This window comes from Carassius carassius, chromosome 28, assembly GCF_963082965.1.
Source record: "Carassius carassius chromosome 28, fCarCar2.1, whole genome shotgun sequence".
Lineage (NCBI taxonomy): Eukaryota > Metazoa > Chordata > Actinopteri > Cypriniformes > Cyprinidae > Carassius > Carassius carassius.
In genome coordinates, this window is record NC_081782.1 from 20285175 (window position 1) to 20311843 (window position 26669).

A 26669-nucleotide genomic window follows, 5' to 3' on the forward strand; every position below is an offset into this window, starting at 1 on the left:
GTAGTGAAGCATTAAAAAGAAAAACATTTTAAGACCATCCTGTTAGCGCTAAGCCCCGCCCATTTGAGAACTCACGGATCACGTTAGGTGTCATTCTACCCGCTCGTTCTAGTTCTATGGGATTTGTCGAGGCGAACCAGTTGTGCAAGCTTCCTGCTACATTGTGGTTTTCTCTCGGGCTTCCTTTGCTCGTTTCCGAATTAAGCAGGGGGAAGAATAGCAAGAATACCGTGCAAACAATTTGCTGATAAGGAACACGTTGAATCAATCTTAAAATGTTAGTTCTCACAATCGTGATTTCTACCGTTTTGCATACTGAAGATGCGTGCCATTGTATGCGCATGCTTTTAAGATCAGAGGCTCCATAGGTCTACTTGAATCGATGGTTGTAGGCTTGTTTGGGTTTCATTTTGCATGCATGTTCTATATTTGGCGGAACTGTCTCAAGTAATCAAATGATAGTTTCTCAAATACTCAAATTTAGAGCTCACCTCTAATTGGGAAAGCAGCTTGGTGTATTTCTAGGTTATCTTTGTTGGCTAGACTCAGTAGTGATGACAAATAGGCTTTTTGCAATGCAAACCTGATCTTTATTTCCCAAACATTTACCTTGTACTTCGAAGAGCTCATGGTGAATTTGTTTATTAAAATGTTCTTTGTTTTGTCTCCATGTTTAGCATTTTTTAATGGACTGTGGTGAACTAAAGGCACAACTGAAGGGGCGAATATGGAATCTGTCCGTAATTCTTTTTTTCCTGGATGGGATCAGCTGACACGTCAGGAAGACAGCAGAAACTGATCTGGTCAAAGATGCTTCGTCAAATATTCAGCTCCCAAACGCTATCCACTTTGCTTGCTTTTTGGCCAGACCAGGATTATAATGTTCAACATTTCAGGAATTCGGACAGGTTGTGAGAGTCAAGATTTTCTGTCCTCTCTCTGTTTGAGATTTGACTTACTGTATACATCATAAAAGTGTTTAACCACGAAAGCCATAATGCGTATCAGTTTTTGCCAGGCTCTGTTAACAGGAGCAATCATTTTGAATTTGCTCATCCTATATTATGTCTCACGGGCCCAGCAGCAGATGATGGAGAAGCGCCGGGAACAAAGTAAAGGCTTAAAGAAAGCCTCTTTACCTGTGGCTGGACTGGGAGCTATGGGTAATCTGGTAGGTGGAAGCATTGTTGGAGGTGCCAAAATGGGAGGCCTTGAGGCCAACATGCGTGGTCCACGCGTTACAATCCTCGTTCTTGAATTTGAAGACTTTGAAAACTACGTTGGTGATGTTGCACGCTCCTTTCTGCGCCAGAGACCAGAGTTGCCCTTCCTCGCTGTAGCCGAAAGTCCACCGTACCCTCCTCTGGCGCTTCCAGAGGGAGCCCGGCTCCTGGTGTTGTCGCCGAGCCCTGACCAGCCTCCACAATCCCACCGTCCCGAGTTCAATGTGCAGACGGAGTTTGTTTTGTTAGTTCCAGATGGCGTCGAGCTGGACCACGGCCGACAAATCGAGCGTCTAATTAGGGAGCTGGAAGGGGAAGGTGGCGGTCCGGTCCGACTCGTTGCTGCCCCTGTGCTGACCCGCTCGGCAGTGCAGTGCCTGCACCTTCGGGTGAATCTGCGGGAATGGACGGCGACCTACACTTCTGCGGCCTCAGGAAGCAGCGGCAGCGTCTGCACAGCCCTGCAGGGAGACGCCGTGGTTCTTATCCGCACCGAGGACCTCTTCAATCTCTCGGTTCCCTTAGGGCGCCCCCTCATGTCTTCCTTGTTTGTCCAAACTTCTCTGCGCGGCTGGAAGGTCAAGCTCCTGGAGGGACCTTCGTTCTCTGCAAGTCATCGTCCACTTTTTAGCTCAGCGCACAACCAGTGGAAGGCGGACAGTCGCCTGAAAGACGCCGCCAATCACCTCATGCGTAGCTTTGGGATGAAGCGCGTGCTGCTGCCTGATGGTCGAGATCAGTGGTTTGGCTGCAGTAAAGAGACACCGCGATGTTTCGGCACAGTGCGTGACGATACACCGGAATACCTCTACCTAGAGCGCTGGACTCCTCCTTGCTGTTTGCGCGCCCTACGAGAGACCACTAAGTATGTTATTAATATCTTGGAAAGCTCTGGTGTGCGTTACTGGCTGGAAGGGGGTTCCTTGTTGGGAGCAGCCCGACACCAGGATATAATCCCATGGGACTATGACGTGGATTTAGGCATCTACTTGGAGGACATTCCAAATTGCGACTACCTAAAGAACCTGGACTCCGGCTCACTGGTGGATGCTAACGGCTACGTGTGGGAGCGAGCGGTGGAAGGCGACTTCTATCGTGTGCAGTATAGTGAAGCCAACCATTTGCATGTGGACTTGTGGCCCTTCTACCCTCGTAATGGAGTTATGACCAGAGACACTTGGACTGAGCACAAACAAGACGTGGAGTTCCCAGAGCATTTTTTGCAACCCCTGGTGCCAATGCAGTTCGCCGGCATCACCGCTTATGGTCCAAACAACCACCGTGCCTTCTTGGAACTCAAGTTTGGGGAAGGGGTTATTGAGAACCCCCAGTATCCGAACCCTGCCAAGAAAAGACTGGACAGGAGTCGCACATTAGGATCGTAGCAAGCAGTAACTTGATGTGCCACAAGTACACAACACTGCATTTGTTGCATTTCTGACATTGTAAACTCTGTAGAGTATTACTATCAGACTAAAGGTTTTGAACTGTGTCTGATCACTTGAACGTTCGCATTTCTTGCCTATTTAATTAATTGTATGTGTGTTGTGGTTTGGGGAGTTATAAGTCCCAAAAGTAGTCTAAATATACGGTATGTAACAATGGTAATAGAAGTTCTAAAATCTAAGGATGTAATATTTCACACCGCAGCCTCCCAAGAATTCACAAAGGTCATATCTTTTTTTTTTAATACATGAACATTAATACATCGATTTCTGTAGCTATTAAAGGTAACATTTTTACTTTAAGGTGTTCTTGTTTCATGTATTTACTATAATAATAATAATAATAATACATTATGCATAGGTAACCCTAAGCCAAACCCTAATCCTAAACCTAACTGTATAGTAAGCACATATTACTCGGTACTTACATGTATAATTACACTGTAACAAGGACACCTTAAAATAAAGTGTTTACCAATTAAACACTAAACAAGTATTAGATTTTTAAACTGATATGTTAGAGAAACACCAGTTTTAAAGAGCCTATATTGCATTAGTGCATTATGTAGAGTAAATGCTGGCATATGGGAAACTGATTTATGTTTGTATGTCCACAAGTGAAACATTTAATTAACAACCTAGGCAGCTCATTAAAATCTTGAAAGGACTTCACTGCTTTTCAACTTAATGGTCATTATTATACCACCATGAAGGAAGGAAGTGTTTTTTGACATGTGGTGACACTGGTGTACATTGATGTTAAAAGAGGATGTAATGATCTTTTAACAAGGGTTTTTTTTTTTTGTCTCGAATGGTTTTCCTGTGTAAATGGTTGTAAACGGAAAGGGTTACACAAAGAGCCAGTGAAAAGAAGCTACTGTTTGATGCACATATTCACTTTGTTTATGATATTTTCATCATGTTGCATGTACTTTTTTTTTTTTTTGTCTGTTTGATCTCAATTTTGTTTTAATGTAACTCATTCTTTACACCATTTTTTTGTCTTGGTGGCTCACAAATATACAGTACTACGTAATGTTCATTATGTAAATGCATTATGACCACCAAATATTTAACAAACAGCATAACACCACACTTTGACTTAATATTTCAGTGTATTTCAGATGTCTGGAAATAAACCATCTCACAGAATTACTTTTTGAGTTTTTATTGTAAACATTACAGTAAAATGTTGAATAAACCACAAGGTGGCGCAATAGAACATGAAGCCAAACATGCTGGCCTTTGAAGCAACCATTATACAAAATGCCTGAACACAGAAATATAGATAAATATGATAACCAAACAAGTGGTTCAGTTACCTGAACTCATAATAAAGAGAACATCACTGCTGATTTATTTTAAAAAAGCCTTTATTATGCAGTCTGTGTGGAGTACACTCACTGGATTTCTTAACAGTACTCTTTGGCATCAAGCAGCCATTTATGACACAACCACACATTAAATTCGCACACGGACACATATACACATCAGCGGGGCAGCTACGCTTCAGCCGCCTGGAATGAGAAGCCTTTGCAGTACTGGCTTTGAAAGGAGTGATGACAGTCGCGCAGAACATCTGAGATTTGAAATACAACTTGAGCACAGAACAGAAATGAGAGACTGTTAATTATGCAGATCATAAGCACCAACACCCCATATTTTAAGAATACATGTTGTTAAATTAATATGAAATTTCTTTGGTCAGATTTAACCTTTCTTCCATCAACTAGAAGTTTTGATTTCTACAAAAATGGGCTATTAAGTCATTCTTCTCATTACGGTGACAAACATTTGGTCAACATACAGTACAAAGGCAATTGTCTCTCAGCTTCATCCAGTAACTTCCTCCTTCTGCTGTGTTTAGGCTATACATTTCTAAGACATATATATAAAAAAAAAACTAAACAAGTAATCCAGTTCAACTACTAGTTACAGTTAAACATTCACCAGTTAATGGTGTCAACCGAATATTCAGTCTGATTTCTCCTCGTAAAGTTAACTATTCTTAGAGAATGGCAGGCATTTTATATTTGTGCTTTTCTGCAATAACGTACATAGAAAAAAAAAGATAAAGAAAAGATCTCAGAAGTACTTTTAAAAAGCAAACAAAATTGATACTTCATTTCTTTATATTTAAAAAGTTTTTTAGAGAGAGAGCATGTTAAACATTTTAACACATCCAACATGTTCCTAAACATGTTCCTTATTCTATCCTAATACAAAATTAAAAAAATCTCAGTTCCAGTCTTGATTCATGCTCTAATCTATGGCTTTCTTCTTAAACAGAACAAAACGGATTGGTTTACAGCTCTTGACCTCCGTTGCTCGACTTCCAACTCCCTCAACAGCAGGCTTCAAGGCTCTTATCCAAACAGCCTTGAAGCTTTAAGACAAGGAGTACTTTGCTGTGACCCATATATCATTGTGCTTACATTCCTGTCTGACCTTAGGATACAACTTGACCCCAAAGAGCCTGCCGTGAAATGTATAAACACAAAGACGCAGAAGGTAAAACATTGTCCCTTGACTGTCAGTCCGGCTTCCTGCACTACTCTTTTGGCTCCTCTAGTAGCAGGTTTAGTGAAGGTATTAACACCTGTTAGATGGACCTACATCTGAGGAGCCTGACGTGGTATAAAGGGAATCAGCACGGATGAGGTATTCCAGAATAACGGACCATAAAGCCACCTAAAACAATGTTTGGTGTGTTTCAAAGATGCAGTGAAATTCTGCGGATGCTTTGGCTTATTAGGAGATGTTATGCATGAAAAAGGTGTTTGACTCAATAGCACATAATCAGAACTATTAGGGCATTCGTAAAAATAATAGTAATATAAATAAATTATTTTAAAAGGCCGGACTACGTTTTTTTTTTTTTTCATTTTTTATAAAAGGAGTGAATTCCAAAACGTCTGACCAGCATCTAATAAATAATTGTTCAAGCCTTTTTCCCATCTAAATGTGCGTACGTTTTGGCAGACCCCTTTCATAAAGAGCTGGGCATAGAGGAGGGTCAAAAGGATGTAGTCTTTGTCCTGTCTTAATCTAAACCTGTATCTCTCCCATGGTCACCGCGTGGATGCAGAGATTGATTTAGTGAGATCAGACAGGTCCTGAAGGAAAGTTTGTTGAAATATTGTTCAAGTCTACATGAAGGACTCCTCTTCACAGGGTTTCGGTCCAGCGGCCTCTTCCAATTCAAGTTTTCCCTGTTTCTCGATGAGAGGTGAACTTTCTGGCCTGGAGGCGGGGTCTTCTTTCTCCACTCGCACTTTGTTTAGCTCCGCCCCCTCTTTACTGGACTCACGGTCCACAAAATACTGCAGAAGACCTGCTCCGTAGGCGTCACCTTCAACATTGATGACCGTGCAAGTGCGATCGCTAAATGAAGAAACAAGACAGAAACGAAAAAATGATCTTCACTGTACAAAAATAATGAGGACATGAAATAAAAGTAGCAATAAGGAAGACAATTATCCCCGAGCACTCAGTTTGTACAAATACATCAAAATAATAATACTAAATATTTTAACAAAGTTATCTAATTTTATAAGATATTAGATTAATAAAATGTAATAATTAGGGTTGTGCCTGAAGCTGAATTCCTTATTCGGAATGGCACGGATAATGGCTTCAAAAATGAATAACGGACAAATAAATTCAGAATAATTCTGCCTGTATACTCTGCTGAAGCTGGCACAGTCCGGAGTTTGCTAGATAACAGATGAGTCAGGGGATCAGCGCAATATTATACAACAGACCTCTAAAGTCATAGTGGGAAGTGAACAAATGTAAACTTTATGAATGAAGAGAGCGCAAATCAAACACTGCATTGCTGTTGCGTGTCGCGCGTCAGTCTCTCAAAAACCAAACCAGTTCTAGCAGGCTAATAATCAGCTTCGATACGGATACATTTTCTACTTGGCCTACATGTTTGCATCTTTACCTTTAGCTGGTTTGCGCGGCGCACACACATTTGTTTAGTGAAGTTCACTAAACATTAGGAATCGCTTAAAGTGTTCTGCGTAATGAAAATGTGCACATTTAATTGATTCAGTTGTGTTCAAATGATCACTAAACGTTTGTCATGACATCTCTCTGCTTACATGATAAACGTTATTTTAGAAATTAATAATTATTTTAGTTTAACACGACATACTTGTTCAGTGATAACTATGAAAAAAAAAAAGATAGCCATAACGGTCTCATCAATGTTGTATCCGAATGCAGATATGAAAAATGTTGTGATTGTTACAGACACAAATACAGATACAAATACTGACTGTTACATAAAATGTAAATATGTAAATGTCATAATTATAAAGTTTTGACAATTTACATATGTAATTGTTGCATACGGCTATGAATTAATAAGCGTTTATTGATTAAAAAAAAAACAATTTAATGTCTTTTCATTAACAATAGCATGAACCACAAGTAGTCGAGTAACTCAAGTATTTAAAAAAAAAAAAAAAATCGACTAGTAGAAATCAGTAGTCGTGCAACCCCTAATATATATATACATATACACACACACACACACACACACAGTTATCTTATCCTCAATCTTAATTTCTTACATATTTACAAGACATTACATGAATACATGCATATTTAAATAAAAACATCTTATCCTCGACTCCCATTTCAAGTACTTCATAATAATAATAATAACAATAATAATAATAGTAATAATAAATCAGTACTTTATACTATATATTATAGAATATTTAACTATTTGTACAATGCACTAGTTGGGTTTACATCATCATTAAATAATTTCATCATGTTTCAATTATGTATTGACTTTATATTTGAATTTCCAGTAATTTTCTTTAATAATAAAATACTATGTTACTGAAATTAAAAAGGTATTTATTCAAATCAAAACCATCAGCATCCATGAGTCTTTTCCCACCCCCCGATCCAAACTCAAGCTTTACCATCTTTCTATTTTGCCCACAAAAACATCTAAACAAGATACTCACACAAGCCAGTCCACAGCCAAGATGAGGGACAGATCGTTGGTGGGCAGGCCTATTGACTCCAAAATGATGGCCAGCGTCAGCACCCCTCCAGCAGGGATCCCAGCAGCACCCACGCTCGACGCCGTCGCAGTCACGCTACAAACAGAGAGAAAGTCGGTCAAAGCCTACATCTTCCAATCAGAGCCGAGCGAGTATGGAGGTGGATGACTGAACTCACAGGATGGTGATGACCTGGACGAAGTCCAGCGGGATTCCGTTCAGCTGAGCGATGAACACCGCAGCTACGCACTGGAAACAAGCGGCTCCGTCCATGTTGACAGTCGCTCCGATGGGCAGGATGAAGCGGCTGATCTGCTTGGACACGCCGTTGTTCTCCTCCACACACTTCATCATAAGGGGCAACGTGGCAGAGCTGATGATAAAAATCTGACTGTTATTTCCTACTTAATTTTGCATCTGCGACATTCTGTTAATAAGCTAAAAAAGGCCCATCAATGAACAGTTCCTTCTTATCTTAATGTAAAGAACATTTTAAATGTCAAATAACCTCTTTCCACTATAAAGAAAGTTTGGTGCAATTGAAAGTTCCCTGGATGTTAATTGTTCTTAACTGAACCGTAGATGCCAATGAAGAAGAGCGTAAATTGCTGCGATCATTTACCTAGAGGAGGTTCCAAAGGCAGTGGCCAAAGCAGTGACCAATCCCAGCAAGAAAGTGTATGGATTCTTCCGTGTGAACAGGAAGTAAATGAGCGGGAGGACGAGGATACCATGGATGGCATGGCCAATGACACAGCAGATGATGTACTTCCCCAGGCTGGCGAACAGCAAGCCAACATCCTCCATTTCTACAATCTTAGCAGCGACCAGGAACATAATACCCAGTGGGGCATACCTGCAGAAAAGAAAGTATACGGAAAGGGAGTGAAGAGACGAATGCATAGGACACCACAGTTCAATCACTGGAAAAAGCACATGCTGTTCCCTTACCACATGATCCAGGAGACCAACACCATGGTGGCCTCGTTGAAAGAGTTGAAGAACTTGATAAGGATCTCTCCTTCCTCTCCAAGTTTCCTCAAGGCCACACCAAACGCCATGGCAAAAACAATGAGACCCAGGATGTTCATTCCATCCACTTCTTTGCCAGCTGGAATCTTAACACAATGATAAAAATGACTGAATAGACATAAAAAAATAGAAATATTATTAAACCACTCATATATTTCTTACATACATCTCTTAGATCATAATTCGACTATTTTACTGTGATAATAAGTTCCTAAATTATACATGCATTTAAAAGAAAATCCGGACTTGACTAGAGGTATTATATCTGGGACTTGGTACCTTTTCCACAGTGAAGGCGGTCAAGTTGGTGGAGTTGGTAATATTTTTATTCTTGTAAACAGTGGTATACTGTGAAGGAGAAGAAATGTTCAGAATCACATAATAATCACACATCACATATAAAACATAAAAAAAAACAATAGTTTAAACAAACGCTTGTTAAACCCACCGACTGAAAGGCAGCTGATACCAGGTTCGAAGGGAAGATGTTTCTGAAAGAAGATGACAGGGAGGAGTTATACATACATCTGATATGCTTGACTAACGAATTAGTCCATTACACTGAACACAGCTAGTGATCGACCGATACGGGTTTCTTGGCAGCCGATATCTTGGAAAGCAGAGTGGGCGATGGCCGATATACATTTAATTTAATATTTAAGAAATTTGAAATAATTTGATAATTCATTAAAAAAATAACCAAATGTATACTTTAGAAGACAGAGTTTTGCACAAATAAATATTCAATACAAATAAAAAATTAAAAAGTATACTATAAAAAGTATACTATATTACATATCTATCTGTATTATACAGAACTGAATGACAACAACGAAAAAGAAAGATGTGATGATGTGCTCAGCGCAGTCAAAAAAGTCCAGCCTCCAACACATCGGCCAAACAGAAAAATGTATCTGCCGATGCCGATATTTTAAAATTGTCAAATTACGGCTGAGATTTATTTATTTATATATATTTTTTTTTAATTGTCCCTGGACTTCATATCGAGGTAGCATATCGTGAGATAACAACTGAGGTATAGCTTCACAAACATGGTGCAGGACAAGGTAGTGAGAGAACAAAGATCCAATTCTACCCTTCACAGATATTGCCCACTGGCACTAAAATCCTCTAAGTCCTGGGCAGCCAATTCCTGACCGGCCTGGCCTCATGTGGAAATAACTTGAAGAATTTATTCCGATTATATCCCTCCACTAATCCCAGTACCACACATTCCCTCCTCTCCCTATAACCCCATTCCCTCCAATGGAGATGAGCACTAGGACCAGCCTGGAGGTGAGGATTAATGACAAATGCAGACACTTATTCAGGAATATCCCAGCATCCCTGACCTTAATTTGGTGTGCATACAAAAAAATGAGGAAGCCTTCAATCTGATGGAGTTATAATCCCTGGTATAAATTAGGGATGTCCAGATCCGATCACGTGATCGGAAATCGGGCCCGATCGCGTGGTTTCAGACTCGATCGGAAACGGACGTTACCTCCCGATCAGGACTCGGATATATATATATATATATATATTCTCATTAATTTTTAACACATCTTTTGTTATGCGGTGGCACAGAGTTAGACCCTTTTGACTCCACACAGAAACAGCGACGCGTGCGGCATGACATCACTTTCTTTTCAAGAGCTGGTGTGAATAAATATAGATTCAAACTCGAAGAGACATGATAGTTTGCGCATGACCTGATATTTCATTCGGACACAGGATACAGCGAGATGAACATCACAGAGCGCTAAACTCTCATGCAGTGTGTGTTTCATTCATACTCGAAGCCGGAGCGCGCTCTCGCGCTGATATCAGGATATTCCTAATATGGACAAAAGCGTCCAGCTATGCTGTGGTGTGCACAGGAAAACAGAAACTTATGCAAACACGAAGACGTTAATATACGATCACGACAATAAATTGTTCTTCAAGTCATCTCCAGCAGGTGATAAATAAAGTATGAACAATGCAGTGCTGATTGACATAGTATTTATTACAGTATAGAAACTATTCTGCATTATTATGTGATAAACAGTGTTTGTAGTATATAAACAAATCATTATTATTTGTTATTGTCCAGCATTTATAGATTTCTAAGCCATTTTAAAGCTAGAAATTAGAGAAAAAATAAAGTTGCCTATACTACCAGTCAGAAGTTTTTGAACTAAGTTTTTTTGTTTTTTTTTAAGAAGTCCCTTCTATTCACCAAGCCTGCATTTATTTGATCCAAAGTACAGCAAAACAGTAAGATTTTGAAATATTTTTACTAGCCTATTTAAAATAGCTGTTTTATATTTGAATATATTTCAAAATGTAATTTATTGAAGATCCTGGATCTGTTTTTTCGCTCTTCTTTATTCTTTTTTTATGTATTATAGAAGTATCGGATCGGGACTCGGTATCGGCAGATACTCAAAATCAAATGACTCGGACTAGAGGACAAAAAAACCTGATCGGGACATCCCTATTATAAATACTGTGTGCTACCTTTTTCCAAGTAAAATCACAAAAGCAGCTGTGCTTGAGTTATATTTCCACAAAAAATGCACCATTACAGGCCGGATTCTGAAAACGCTTGGAATCTGTTGCCCATAGGGAGCTCTCCAATCCATTACAATCATTCCCGCTAACATTTAAAGAAGTCTGGAAGGTGTAAAGAGACTATTATAATTATAAAATAGTGCAGCTGGAGCAAGAGGAGACTGGAAAACTTAATTGCTGTGCTGTGCAACAGGCTGCATCCCAGACAGCAGGTCACTGCCAAAAACCAATACCAGTGGTCGTCTCTCTTCTCAGATTTCCTTCGTCTGAACATTGAGGAAAGTTAGAACTGAAACCAGCATAGCAACACTAGTAAAACCAGTTCATGCCACTGAAATATGGCATTATTGACACATTCAAATGTTGTGACTGGTTTTCAAAGCGTCACATTCAAATCCAGCTGGGTGGGCTGAGCATTTGTCCAACATTTACAGCTCAAACAATTTCATGACTCAAAGCATTCCAAATATGGCTTTAAGGTGTGATTGAAGTTCCTGCTTTCTACATTGGTGTAAACAGTGAGACATGTCAAACAGGACCTCTCTGAAACCTGGTACTCCCCACACCCTATCAAAGCTTTCGTCAAAGATTTATCCTAAGTTCAGAGTGTGTTGACATTAAAAGTAACTATTAACAGGTAAATGTACCTAACACTCTGACTTTGCTCTGTCTAAAATAAACTTTTACACAAAAAAAAAAGACCATGATGGGGAAACTGTGGTTAATGCATTAACGGAACAATTTACCCAGGAATCATTTACTGTCATTCTGAACTCATCTGACTGGCTTTCATTAGAAAAGCACAAATTTGCAGAATGTCCAAGCTGCTTTTTTTTATACAATGAAGGGAATGGTGACCCAACAGCCCATTCACTTTAACTGTATATAAAAAAAGTGAATGAACATTCTTCAAAACTTACTTTGTGTTCTACAAAAAAGAAGGTCATAAGGGTTTGCAACAACAAGACTCACTTAACCTTTAAGATAAATTATATATTTTGTGTAACAAGGCAAGGAGGGCTTGTTCCAAAAATATTGTTGAGGGGTCTAGACAAGGCAATGTAACTTCAGATAACAGCAAGCGTAAACTTGTAGAAACAGAAAAATTTAATGTGAGCGAGTTAAGGAAACATACATTCAGACAAACAAGCCTAATGTTCATGCCAGAACCTGCTGTATGTAGGCTTTCTATAGAAAGACCATCCAACTGCGTGCTTGTCAGAGTGTGAAATCAGCAAGGCTCCACAGTGGTCCTTGTGATCGTGTGGCAGGATTTAGTCACAGTGAGAGCCCAAGAGAGAACCCCCCTTTAGATGGATGACACAAGCCACATCAAATGGCTAATTTACCCTGCTTCTATAGTGCATGTCTGTGTGTGTTTGCACGTGTGTGTTGGCCTCACGTGGCTTCCCCTGGAGATGCAGCCAAAGAAGAAATATCTCAAATGTTTCAGTTTGGTTTTAAATTAGGATTCTAATTATGGAACAAAACCACAATAACGTCAGAATCCTGGTGAGATTAAGATTCTGAGTAACTGGTCAGAAAAAAGTATGACATGACATGATTTGGCTTTTACAGTCAAAACAAAAAGTGTACATGCACACAGATTTTTAGAGGGAAAATCTATTAGAAGTTATTAAACCGTTTTAACCCAAAGCTATCTCAAAGCTGTTACAAAACAGGCTTTGGCTCCTTTTGTCACGTGGGAAGGAATGCACAACTGTTAGCAACTGAAACCCTCAACAATTATTAACCATTATTCCCTTTATGGTCTTGAAACTGAAAACCGAAATCAATAGCTAAAAAAACATCAAGAGAGGGAAGAACTGCTGCATTCATGTTTAAGTGACCGGATTTCCAAAATGAAATTATTGTTGAAATTAATATTATTGTGGATTAATAATGGGACAATTTTTTCATACACACACACACACACATATATATACATTTACATACACATATAAATTTTAATAAATGTATGCATTTAGCAGACGCTTTTATCCAAAGAGACTTACAGTGTATTAAACCTAACAGTTTTTACCTAACATATATTATATTAATATATATTAATGTGTGTTTGTGTATATATATATATATATATATATATATATATATATATATATATATATATATATATATATATATAGAGAGAGAGAGAGAGAGAGAGAGAGAGAGAGAGAGAAACTTAATATGAAACTGAAGTTTCCGTATGTGATTTTTTTTTTCTTTATAAAAAGCTATGGTAGTATAGGCTATAGCAAATTTTGTTTTAACTCACTTTGTGAGCCGAGTGACATTTTCAAGGACAGTAGATAGAAAAATTGTTAAAAAAATGTGTTATACCGTTTCTCTTGGGTCAGGTCACCCTGAAGTGTGTCAGTGTAAATATTAGCATTTTGTATATCTTCATATTAACATGCTCGTCTTCAGTGGTAGTTAGAAAGTTTATAAGTTGTTTACTAAACGTCTTTTGCTGTTGTTTGTTTGTTCTCTTCACGTCATTCTGTTGAAAACATGATGAAATTTGACCAAGACAACAAGACCAAACCCTAAAACTCTATGATTATAGGGTTTCCTTGTGGAATGCAATGAATGTCTGCCTCTGCTGAAAGAATAAGTCGACGTTGTCTTTAGAATTTATACTTATTTTGTTCTATTAAGCAGTTCGGTATATACCGCGGAAAAAATACTCTAGTAAAGGAAACCACACACCCGGAAAAAAGGTAAGATTCCATATCTTTAAAAAGGGGGCCACCCGCAGCTGATGCAACTGTAGCGTCTGCTTACAGCAAATGGAGAGCAACGTCACGCAGCTCTCGCTAGTATCGGAGACCGGAAATAATAGTAACAGGGTTTGAGCGTAAATTGGAAAACCTTAAACTCTAGTTACGTGAAACGTTAGAAACGAGTCTAGCCTTTCTGGTTCGTTTACATATTTACTTAATGTTTCTTTCCTCGACCTGTTTGGCAAATCTGCGCTGGCAGTTAGTGAAAGGAAGTTAGAAACACGCGGTTCATTTCTAGAATCGTTCACGAAATCAGTAAAAAGAGCCGACTTAACGTCAGTTCGCGAAATTCACATCTATGCCACACAGCAACTATACAGTCGAAAAATAAGTGTAGCATAAAGCTAATCATATAAAAGTTTTTGGAACCCTAGAGCTCCGGTTTCGAACGCCGAAGCGCGGGATGTTGGAACACGTGCTCACTGTTGAACTTTGGGGACTCACCTGATCAAGTCTAGAAACGAGTCGATGACTTCTTTGGCTTCAGGAACCTGTGTGTCGTCCTGGTGGAGGCTGGACATTTTTTGGCCGTCGCTGGAGCCCGGCTTTATGATGAACGCCATGATAACGCCGATGGTGGACGAGATCAGAGTGGTCACTAGGAAGAAGAGCATCGCCCAGCCGCCCAGCTTGCCCAGGGCTTTGGGGTCCAGGCTGGCCGCCCCGGACACCAGACTGCAGACCACCAGAGGAATGATGATCATCTTGAGCAGGCGGATGAGGAGCTCGCCGGGGAACCCGAAGTAAATGATCTGCGTGCGGCTCAAGCCGGCGCTTCTCACGCCGAGCCCGATGAAGACACCGACGATGACCGCGGACACCGTCAGGATGACCAGCAGATTGGCCATGACGAAATGCTTCAGCTTCTGCCCGGTGCTCTCCGGCGCGCTCCTCTTGTGATCGCCCAAACCGTTGGCGAGGGTCGGGTCGTCCTGGTGCGCTACACCGTTGGACATCTTTCCGTCTCCTATTGAGATCTTTTCGTCTACCATTGTGCTGCCTGACGGTGGAAGAGTTAGTGTAAAAGTCTTAAGTGTCTTTGGTGTGAGCTGATCGTCTCTGATCTCTCCTCGTGCTGGCAGCGTGGAAGTGACAGCGAGAAACTTCTTCTTCTTCTTCTTTTCGTTTTTTTGGCAGATTGCAACCATGACTATAAAGGTGCATACCGCCACCTACTGTATAGGAGTATGTAACATGAGAAGATATTATCATGACTATATCATAAAAAAAAAAAAAAAAAAAAAATTAATATACTACCTAAATCCTATTATATATTCCAATATTTTTCAAATATTGTACAACTGCTTTCTGTGCATCCTTTACCCCATCTCCTGTTGTGCCTAACAAACCTTCAATATTCCACTTTCTTCCTACCTGACTTATCTTTTGATTTAGTCTCATCCTCTCATCCCTATATTTCTTACAATGCAATAATACGTGTTCAACATCTTCCTTGGACCTACATTCTATACATTCATCAGATTGGCTTTTACCCATTAAAAACAATGTTTTATTTAATCCTGTGTGATCAAACCTTAGCCTGGTTAAAACACTCTCCTCTCTTCTGTTACTTCTATTCACCCCCTGTGTATTAATAGATTTTTGCAATCTGTAATATTTCCTTCCACTTTTATCCACATCCCACCTGTCCTGCCATTTTTTCATAATTTCTTTTTTGATTATTGCCTTAGCCTCTCCTTTTCCAAGGGGTATATTTATTTTATCATTTGTCCTGGTTGATTTTTTTGCGATTTTATCTGCTCCCTCATTCCCTTTTATTCCTATATGAGCAGGTACCCAACATAATCTCACATCTATCTGTAGTCTCTGTAATCTAAATAAACTTTGTTGGATTTCTAGCATTAGATCTTCTCTACTAGATTTCATATTTTGAATACTATATAAAGCTGCTACAGAATCAACACAACACACCACTCTGTCTGGTTTTACTTCCTCAACCCACTGTAGTCCTACAATAATCGCCATCATCTCTGCCGTATACACTGAAGCCTGATCAGGTAATCTTTTTCCAATACTTATGTTCATTGTTGGTATATACATTCCTATTCCTACATTGTCCTTCTCATCCTTAGATCCATCTGTATAAATTTCTAAGTAACTATAATATTTGTTCCTTATATATTGACTTGCCAGGTGTCCTTTCTCACTCTCTTCCCATTCATTTTTTAGTTCCAAAATGTTTAAGTCTATCTCAGTTTTGGTAAATAACCATATAGGTATATTACTAATAGGTATAGGTGAATTAAACCATATATTTTTCACTCTATATTCCTCTGATTTTGTCTTTGTTACCCATCCAAAGCCATTACGACCATTATGATATATATATATATATATATATATATATATATATATATATATATATATATATATATATATATATATATATATAATTTTAACACACGCACATTGTTGAAGTTATGATAAAAGTCTGGCAATTAAATGTCAAAAAGAAAGTTGTCTTTTAGAAAAAGTATATAATTTGGTCATCAATTCCATATTTTATATTTATTTAATAACTTCTTAAAGTGTGGCTTAAAGGGATAGTTCACCCAAAAACGCTGTTACAAACAGTTGATGGCCCCCATTAACTTAGTATAGTATTTTGCCCATACTATGGAAGTCAATGTTTACCAGCAACTTTTTTCTTCAAAAAAATAAAAATAAATAAATGTTTTTTTGTTTATTTTTTATTATATTAGCCTATATATGTGACCTTGGACCACGAAACCAGTCATAAGTAGCAGAGGTATATTTGTAGCAATATCCAACAATACAATTTATGGGTCAAAATTATAAAAAAAAAAAATTTCAGTTTAGCTTGCCTCCTTCACAGTCAAAAGTGACAGAAGCCTTGAAATGTAACTTTTTTTTCTTTTCTTTTTTCTTTCAGGAAAATAAATATTTTTATTCAATAATATTTTTGCATTATTATTTATGATTTTGAGGGAATTTTATGATACTATGCAATATTTATACAATTTTAATAAGCTATTTTCTCCATTAGAAATATAGCAAATAAATGCAATATTTCATATTAAAATAGAGTTAAAATCCATTTTTTGAAGTGAGAATTTGGCCATTTGGAGGCATTAAAAAATAAAAACTTATGTAATGTTGTGCAACCTCTTGTATTAGCACCCTTTATAGATATATACAGAGGCTTTTGAATTCCCATTGTTTTTTAGACATAATTTCTTCATTTATTTTAGGTTTTGCATTTAGATATATGTCTAGACATTCTAAAAGACTACCTTTTGTCAAAGTTTAGATATTTTTGGTTAGATAAGGATCAGGTTTAATATTATGATTACAGTCAAACATTAAAATCTTGTTAGAAAGGGAACACGCCGAAAGCATTTTTGTTACTCAGTATTTAAAAATTTCAAAATTTAACAAAATAAGGAATGGAAAGTGATAATTCAAAACACTCTGTACAAACATTTTGTAATTAATTGATATGTTATTCAATGTAATTCAATAAATGTTATTTCACATATTTTCAAAATATTGCTAATATTCTCATCTCATTCCGACGAATCTAAGATTTTAAAAATTTCGAAATATAAAGATTCTCCATCAAAAATGACGGAAGAGGGCCAGAGTGTTGAGTAAAGATCATGTTCCATGAAGATATTTTAGCAATTTCCTACTGTAAATATATCAAAACTTAGTTTTTGATTAGTAATATGCACTTCTAAGAAATTCATTTTAAATGCGATTTTCTCAATATTATTATTCTTTTTTATTTTTTTTGCACCCTCATATTCCAGACTTTCAAATAGTAGCATATTGGCCAACTATTGTTATATACTAACAAACCATAAAAAAATTATACTTATGACTGGTTTTGTGGTTCACAGTCATATATTATTAAACCAACTTGTCCACTTATCATAATCTTAAGTTGGTGTTTCTCATATGAATATTATTAGAGATTTCTGCCAGTGTGATTTGAGCTAAGGAAACACTAATTATGATAACATTTTTGTCTGATAGTTTGACATAAATCATACTTTTCATACTATTCACACTCTATAACCATCAATTTGCTAAAATGTAAAATAGCTAGAATTTCCATGTGCTGGAGATTCCCCTATTCAAGTACATAGGAGCTGTACTTCTATGTCTGTTGCTTTCATATAGAGAGAGAGAAGAAAAAAATATGCTTACCAAGATGGCCACCAATTTGACTGTCTTGACCTACATGGATACTGGCTGAAAACTGGTGTACTGCTTCTACTATTTCTGCCTTATCTTTATATGGCAGCAGTAGTAATTGTGGTATGCTAATCCAAATTCAGCCTTGGACTCATCCCTGACCTGAAAAAAAAAAAAAAACACCTGCCCCAACCTCTACACCCAACAAGGCTTGCTGGCTTTCCAAGAAATACATTTGCAGAGCATCAAAAACGACAATATCTCATTGTTAGCAGAAATCTAGTCCTCACTTCTGTAATCAGATATGCTGAAGATTGCGGTCTCTGCATGTAGCCAGAGTCACATTATCTTTAATAAACAAAAGCCCTAATTTTATTTAAACAATTTTTTTTCTTCTTCTTCTTTCAGCATGGTGCTTTATGGGAAGAGCTTTCATGTTAATAAGAGCAGTCCACACACTATAAACAGTGCTAGTGCACGCATCAGGGGCCCCTTTTGGAAAGCTAAGGGTGTGCTTATATAAGGTTCATCTTTTCTGTACTGGACCGTGTGAACCATATTTCACAGAAGAACGAGATTCCACAGATATTGTGTGCTGGTCCGAGAGAGAGATTTGAGTGCCAGAGATCCATACGGTGAGAGAGAATGATGTGCGGATCGTTTGAAGCAAGGGGCCTCTCTTCTCAAAACAGAGCGCTCTCTCTCTCCTGTGTGTGTCACACACACCACGACCTCGATGCCCTTGAATAAACACCACTGTCTTGCATGACCTCCTACAGAAACCTGTTCCACCTGGGACTTATTACATACTACAGTAGATCTGAGCAAAATCCCTTAATGTTTCACTTCCTGCTAGCAGGGAATGTTCTTTTAAAAAAAAATTGTAAATGCATTTTTGGAAATAATTTTTTATAATGTTAGCAAAATGTTAGAATATATTTAAGTCAACTAGGCTTCTGGAGGTGGTGAAGGCTTTTTGATATTTCTGCCATATTTTATTGCACTGGTTTGAATGTTGCTGAGGCATTTTACAACCTCAGTGTCATTTTCATTGGGTTTTTGTTTTTAATTTCAAAACTAATGGAAATACATAGATTCTGCATTAGCAGCTGTTACTGATTACAGTCACAATTTACTTCAAATTAAATCATTGTTTTATTACATTATGTGTTGTGTATTTTGAAAATATGTTTAATGTGCAATCTTTTCTGAGGAACATTTTAATGAGGGAGAAATTAAAATGTAAATTAAATCTTAAAATGAGAGACAATATATTTTAGATAAATAAGATTAATAAGATCAGATTAATTTGATAATTTACTAAATTGTTTATTTTAAAAAAAGATGCTAGAATTTGGAACATTTTTGCTGCTTAGATTAATTTCTAAACTAGAAAAAATATAGAGAAGTGATGTTTTTAATGTTTTAAATTGTTGATTTTTAATAAAATAAAATTAAATGTAAATATTTATAATAAGACAATGTATGCTATTCAAAAATTCAGTTTTGTCTATTATTTGACTGCTGTGAAAGGGTTAGTTCTCCCAAAAATTAATATTCTATAATTAATTAATTACTCACCCATTGTGCACAAACAAATAAAAAATAACAACTTGTTTATGTTCAGGAGTAAGCATGCATGCTGAACGTAAGCAACACTGATTATGTTGATTTATATGCACATGCGTCGTTTTAGAAGGTGTTAACTCAGGGAGAAGAATTGCTGAATAAATTATGTTTGTTTTCTTTGCGCACAAAAAGTATTCTAGTAGCTTATTCTAGCTGAGCCACTGATGTCACATGGACTATTTTACGTTTCTGGACCTGGGAACATTTCAGTTGCGTTGCTGTCAATGGGAGGGTCAGAGAGCTCTTGGATTTCATCAAAAATATCTTAATTTGTGTTCCGAAGATGAACAAAGGTCTTACGGGATTGGAACAACATGAGGGTGAGTAATTAATGACAGGATTTTCATTTCTGGGTGAACTAAGCCTCTTGACTTTTTGTCCAAATGACTGATAGGATCTGCTAACAGATAACGTAGCTATAACCAATATTAACACATTTCTGTTATGACATTTTCATCTGGTGAAAACAAAGTATTATGCATTAATGCATGCCAGTTGGCCATTCTTTTCCTGCCTCAGTGCTGTTACAATAGAAGCAGTGATGGCATACAAAGCGAACAGGGTAAAATGACCTTTTATAACAAGGAAAGGGAGAAAGCTCGATACAATGCAGTAGGTTTTCATGTCATGGGAAAGCAAGCCCAGGGCACAGAGATTGTGAATTAAAGCACCAGAATGGCATCAGTCGAGAAACCAGATACTGTACGTCTATCTCGCAAACCTGGCACCCTTCTTTTGATTCCCTTCAGCCTCTGCATTAGATTCACACAGAGACTGCATTGTTCAGAAAAGTACAAGATCGCAAGAAAACAACAGTCCAAAAAGAGGGTTACAGACGGTTATATAAGAATATGTGTAGTAACATGTTCCCTTGACAACATATGATGAATGTGGTTGTCAGGTGTGTGTGTGTGTGTGTGTGTGTGTGTGTGTGTGTGTGTGTGTGTGTGTGTGAGTGTGTGTGCGACATTCCCAAATGTCACGTGCTTATAAATATAAAATTGTTCTGAACTGGCATTTGGTATAGTAGCTTTGCAGTATTTGAACATACTGTAACTTTTGGATAGAGGCATCTCGGATCATTTTAAATGGAGCTCCTCTGAGAGCAGACCATGTACAATGCTGAGTCACCCTTACTGAGCTGAATCAATGGATATACAAGCTGTTATATTTAATCGTCTGCACTGAAATAATGGAATGCAGCTTATTCCAGAATAAAGGTTCCTTCAAAAGTGGAAATGTTCTTGTCAGGTCATGCTACAGATCTATTCAGCCATGCTTTTCTTCATTGGAGAACATCCAGAATGCAGACATGTGGTGAGATGTAATGGCACAGAGATGAATTAAACTGCTGAATCATGATACGTAAGTGTTTCTGCTCTCCTTATAAACTGGGGCTAGTCAGGACAAGTCGATTCTGTCTAGCACTTTTTACAATGCACACTGACTCAGAGCTGCTTTACAGAAAATCATGATGATAATGTTTATCATGTCTCCATGCCTTAGTTGCATTTACATCCGGCTGATAATATAGTTGATCAAAAATTCACTTGAATATATTATTATTATTATATATTGGGGCAATTTAATAAAAGCATTTTTGACCAGAATACAACCAGTTAATTTAGATTTGACAACTTTTTTCAGTGTATGGCCAATTCTACAACATCATCATCATGAAAACATAATACCATAAACCCTAAAAGGAGTGCAAAAAAAGTATTTTTTCAATCTTTAGAAATACCAGTATGGTGCTCTCATGTGTAATTGGGAGAAAGTGAAATGCACAATATGAATGAATATGTCCCGCCTTATATATTTAAAGAGCCAATGGCCAATTCACCCTTCACCGAGAGTTTGCTTGACAGGTGAGCTGACCAATCATAACACTCAATCAGCAATATTATTTGACAAACCCAAGTCCCTTTACGGTATTTTATAGTCTTTGGACAAACAGGGGAGAGTGAGTAAATTAACATCTTTCGACAACCTCCATAAAACATCAACGAAGAAGAAAATGAAGTAGATTAACATTGGTTGACTTTAACTTAATAAAAAAAATGGTGTATTGACAACTTACCTTCTGATGCTGGTTCATGCTTATTTTAACTAGTAGTAACGAGGAAGAGATAAATCCACATTCTGGTCCAGCCTGAAGTTGATTTTAATGCTATTAAAGCATAAGAAACAACATTTATGAAATGGTTCATGTCAGATTTTGTTGCCAATTTGAACTTATTTCTTAAATGTGAGTGGTACAAACAGTTTTGGACATTTCAGGAATCAAGTTACTAAGACTTTATCTCGCATGCCCCAAATAACTGCCCGGAGGCCTTGAAAATATGGCTGCAGGTTGAAAGGGACTTTAATACAGTATTGCACCAGGTGGACCTCTGTTATGATACTTTGCACGAAAATGAGCGGTTTGTACATTATTCAAAACTTCAATAAAAAACATACAGAAAAGGTCAAACAGGTTTAAAAGATATATGTTTTATTATTATTATTTTTTTTTTGGTGTGAACTAATCCTATAAGGATTGTTTGCAGGCTGTACAGGTTTGTACACTGTTGTGAAATCTATTAACATAGTCGAATGTAATGCTGTCTGATTGAAGGGCAGCTTTTCTTGGGAAATTACCCACATGAGAGGTGCTTCAGTCCCCTAAATCCGGTTTAATCTCGCCTGAGCCTGAGCTTGCACACGCCTACCTAATGGCCGAAAAATTTACACCCTGTAACCCGACTCCCTCCCTTCCCTGTCTGCCTGAGTATGTTATTTACTTCTACATTACACCAACTGAATATGTGTTTAAAATTAAAACTGTGTGTTTGATGAAATAAAGCTATTGCATTATGCAGAGTTGAAAGAATAGTTCAGCAGTTCTATGGAGCACAAAACGAGATGTTTAGCAGAATGTTCATGCTGTTAAGTTATCCATACGACTTGTGCACTGCGTTACAAGTCATTTCAAGCCAGTTTATGAGGAAAAACATAAAGGGAGGGAGGGAGGAAAAAAGAAACCATGTAAGGTTTGTTTTGTGTTGTTTTCCTTTTATGTCTTCTCCTGTCGTGCTTTAATGCCTATCGCATGTCTCCAGTCCTTTATAGACCATCTGCTAAAGTCACAGTTTAGGCGGCCTGCATGTGCCAGAGGTTATAACAAATCGGCTTACATCTGGGTTTGTTTTTCCTGTTTTTGTCTGCATGGTTCATGCTTCTTAACTTTAGAAAAGCTGATATATGCAGAGAAGCAACTGCCAAATCTTAACATGATCACTCTTTTATTAAAAACCAAGAATACATCCTTGTTGTTCATTTCCATGCTAATTTTTTATTAAGAACCAAAGTATAAGGTCTATTATAAATTCACGTTTAAGAAACTTTGTAACTTTTGACTCTATGGCTGACATACAAATAAGTAAACAAACAAAAGATATTAAAGAAAATGAAGCAAAATTAGACAAATAAAGAAAATATAAATATATAATAAGATACTTACAAATATTTGTATGGTCTAAATATGACAGCATAAGATATTGATATGATGCATAAGAACTCAGAAACCTCTGATAAGATATGTTGATTAGTTTAAGGCCTGTCATTATCCCACCCAGACGCCTCTGTCACACCCTACTGCTGATAAAAATAGCCTTTGGCTATAACCGTGTTTTTTACACCCCTGCTTATCTCTCTCTTCTTCCAGCTTTCTCAGTTTTACTGCTGGCTGTCAGGATAAATCACCTGTTAAGGACATACATTTCTCACTTTGTTTTCCGAGATCTCCCTCCAAACCCCAAGCATTCCGGCACTTGTGGTGGAGAGCAGTGGTTCTCCAGAGATACACAACCCAGTCTCATAGGTCAGTTCTGATAGGGACGGGAAGAAAAACAAAATGTTAAATGTAAATAATAATGCAACGTATAATGTAATCGAGCATAATTGGGATAGTAGAATAAATAAAGGAAGGATAAAATGATTCCCGTGTCTTTTCCAAACAAGCTCTAAACTGTATTTTGGTGCAAATGTACTACATTCAAATAGAGACGAGAGTGTGTGTGCTTGCAATAGTATGACCTTCTTCTAAACAGGTTAAATTAATATCAGGCACAGGAAACACATATAATCCACAATATATATACTGTTCATCTTTTTCTTATTCAGTAAATATTTTCCATACTGGAAAATAATGCACAAACAAAATACCCTTTTCTGTGCACATTAGAGGTTGCACAGGCCAAATTGTGTGGGATTATTTAAAATCCCTTGTATCTGTGCTAAACATGAAGGAATGTTGTTGATTTAGTAAAAAAAAAAATGGTTACAAAAGTATTTGTATGAAATTCATTTCAAAATATCAAACCAAGTGTCATCTGCAAACAAATAATGCTAGAGCTTTTCTCAGAGCTAATGTCACCACATGGTCATGTTCCAGTATCTTATGCAGCAACATTCATCGTCAAGTGTATGTGAAACACCTGCATACTTTTGGGGGGTCATTGTACATTTAATGTACATATAGTGCACAATTACCCTTTTCTCTCATACCGAGGAAGATCATGGCTCTAAGTGTCTAAGTGACCCCAGAGAGACGCCAGACAAGATGGAAGTCTGCAAATGCCAGAAAGTTCTTTTGAGCACATGCAGTTTTGTGAAAAGCGTTTATGTGGAACACAATCTTCCCGAAGGAAGTCATGCAAGAACATACAGTTGTTGTTCAGTGTTAATGGGTGACAAAAGGATCCCTATGATGATTGGCTGAGAAAAAAAACACCCACCTTTTCATGCCCCAGTATTCCTCTCTCAGTAATATGTGTTCATATTTCAGTATACTTTGAATTGTTGCTCTTTTATTTCTAAGTCCTCCATGGCAGAGCATGTAAGGCAAGACATTCCTGAAAACACTCCAGCTCCACAAATGAATGTGTAGAAACCAAATCCAGAATCTGATGACTTGGAGAAAGATATTGCTTTACTCTGACTAAATTACAATTTTGTGATTTCCTTTGAGCACTATAAGTACATATGATGGTTATAATAAAGCAAAAAATGGGTTCCTTGCCTATTTATACAGTATAATACATAGTTTATTGACAAACACAATCTTTTTTCACATTGTTTCAAGTCATATGACTTGCCTTAAATTTTACTGTGAAACACAAAAGAAGCTTAGAATAATATGCATGCAGCTCTCTACCATACAATAAAAACAGACAAGTTTTGTTCCAAATTAAACAAGAAAAATAAATCATCATATGTATGTTCATATGAAGTTATATGTTACCTTTGTGTAAATTACATAGTGAAATTTAAAACATATCTGTCACAGACACGCCAGGCTCCAACACCAACCTATCACAGCGCACACCCTCAACGGAATACTAATCACACCCACCTGCTCCTCATCCACCTGCAATCAAGCCACTCCCATAAAAACCACACACACGCACTCAGTCACCGTCCGGTCTCGTTCGCAACTAGGTCAATACCTACCTGCTTACTCTAAGGACTACCTCATTCCTCTCCTTACCTCTCTCCAGTGTCTCCCAGTCTCCATCGTGTGCGTGTCCTCTACCTCCAGCGTCCTGTGTTCACGTCCTTTGGATCCCTTCAACTCTCCAACCCCCAGCACTATACCCTCACATTCACTACCTGCTCCTCTGCTTGTGCCTGAATAAACCGTGTTCTCCTGTTATTACAGTCTCCTGTCACTGTGTACCGTAACAGAAGACTGGACCAAGACCGATCGGCACAAGCATGAGCCTCACGGACCCCTTCCAAGACCTCGTTGACGCTTTGCGTCGCACCCTCACTAATCTTCCGGCATCCCCATCACCTGCGAGCACTTCCGGTAACAACTCCGTCGCTTCTTCACCCGCCGTGCACGCCAGCCCCATGGCCAAGCCAGCGCCCTTCTCTGGTTTGGCGGAGGATTGCAGCGGATTTGTACTCCAATGCTCGCTGGTCCTGGAGATGCAACCGCACTTGTACCCCACCGAGCGATCTAAAGTGGCCTTCCTGATTTCACAACGTCAAGGTAAAGCGCTTCAGTGGACCTATTCAATTTAGACACAAAATAACTTTGTCATCCAGTCTCATTGTAGCCTGGTTGACCATTTCCGAGAAGTTTTTGGCAGTCCCACCTGGGATTCATCCATTGGTGAGAAATTTTATAATTTGAAACAAGGAAAAATGTCTGTCAATGAATATACTCTTAAGTTCAGGACTCTTGCGGCCACTAGCGGATGGAATGAGCAAGCCTTGCTGACCACCTACCGTCAGGGATTGGATCCTCGAGTGCAGTTGCATCTCGCTGCATACGAGGACACCATCAGGCTCGAACGCTTCATCCAAATATCCATCCCCTTCGCCACTCGTATGCAGTCGTGCCTCGAAGAGCACCAGGGCCAGTCGTATACCAACTCATCCCTCTGCCGTCCAGCAATCGTCAGCTCCCCAGAACCAGCCAGTGAACCTATGCTCATCGACTCAAACAGACTCTCTGCTGCGGAACGGCAAAGACGGCTGGCCCAGAATCTCTGCCTCTATTGTGGATCCCCGGGGGAATATCATCTCCGTATGCCCCGTCCGTCCTCCTTGTCCCATGGTGAGTGCTATTCTCCCTTCGAAGTATCAAATGAAACCACTCACCACTATAGTGACACTTACTGCCGCTGACATCTCTCTTCCAGTTTCTGCCCTTCTCGATTCTGGGTCAGCCGACAACTTCATCTCCGGTGCCCTCTGCCACCAGCTCAACCTCACTACCATGGCAACGCCGTCAGC

The 26669-nt window shown here is 38.3% G+C and overlaps 2 protein-coding genes across 4 annotated transcripts; one reads left to right on the forward strand and one right to left on the reverse strand.

The window, feature by feature from the left end:
* The first annotated feature begins 116 nt into the window (after positions 1-116).
* fkrp (fukutin related protein) lies at positions 117-2850 on the forward strand. Of its 3 annotated transcripts, none has more exons than XM_059514775.1 (2): positions 117-163; positions 678-2850. In XM_059514775.1, the coding sequence occupies exon 2, from the start codon at positions 998-1000 to the stop codon at positions 2606-2608; it is 1611 nt and encodes a 536-aa protein (XP_059370758.1). In that variant the 5' UTR covers positions 117-163; positions 678-997; the 3' UTR covers positions 2609-2850. The 3 variants fall into 3 exon arrangements, with proteins under 3 accessions (XP_059370758.1, XP_059370756.1, XP_059370757.1); XM_059514773.1 differs by having other exon boundaries at positions 143-277; XM_059514774.1 differs by lacking the exon at positions 117-163 and adding an exon at positions 259-385.
* A 2682-nt stretch (positions 2851-5532) lies between these two features.
* On the reverse strand, positions 5533-15170 carry slc1a5 (solute carrier family 1 member 5). Its single transcript, XM_059514783.1, has 8 exons — positions 14517-15170; positions 9179-9221; positions 9010-9078; positions 8650-8816; positions 8321-8554; positions 7877-8071; positions 7660-7794; positions 5533-6052 (listed from the first exon to the last, which is right to left on the reverse strand). Exons 1-8 carry the CDS (start codon positions 15062-15064, stop codon positions 5818-5820), a joined length of 1626 nt encoding a protein of 541 aa, XP_059370766.1. The 5' UTR covers positions 15065-15170; the 3' UTR covers positions 5533-5817.
* Positions 15171-26669: the final 11499 nt, after the last annotated feature.

Excerpts from the sequence above, each read along its gene's own strand:
- fkrp (XM_059514775.1), top strand. The coding sequence starts at position 998 with ATGCGTATCAGTTTTTGCCAGGCTCTGTTAACAGGAGCAATCATTTTG.
- slc1a5 (XM_059514783.1), bottom strand. The coding sequence starts at position 15,064 with ATGGTAGACGAAAAGATCTCAATAGGAGACGGAAAGATGTCCAACGGT. Across the intron at positions 9,222-14,516 it reads TCGTTTCTAGACTTGATCAG|AAACATCTTCCCTTCGAACC; the intron begins GTGAGTCCCCAA and ends ATCTTCTTTCAG. Across the intron at positions 9,079-9,178 it reads TATCAGCTGCCTTTCAGTCG|TATACCACTGTTTACAAGAA; the intron begins GTGGGTTTAACA and ends TCTCCTTCACAG.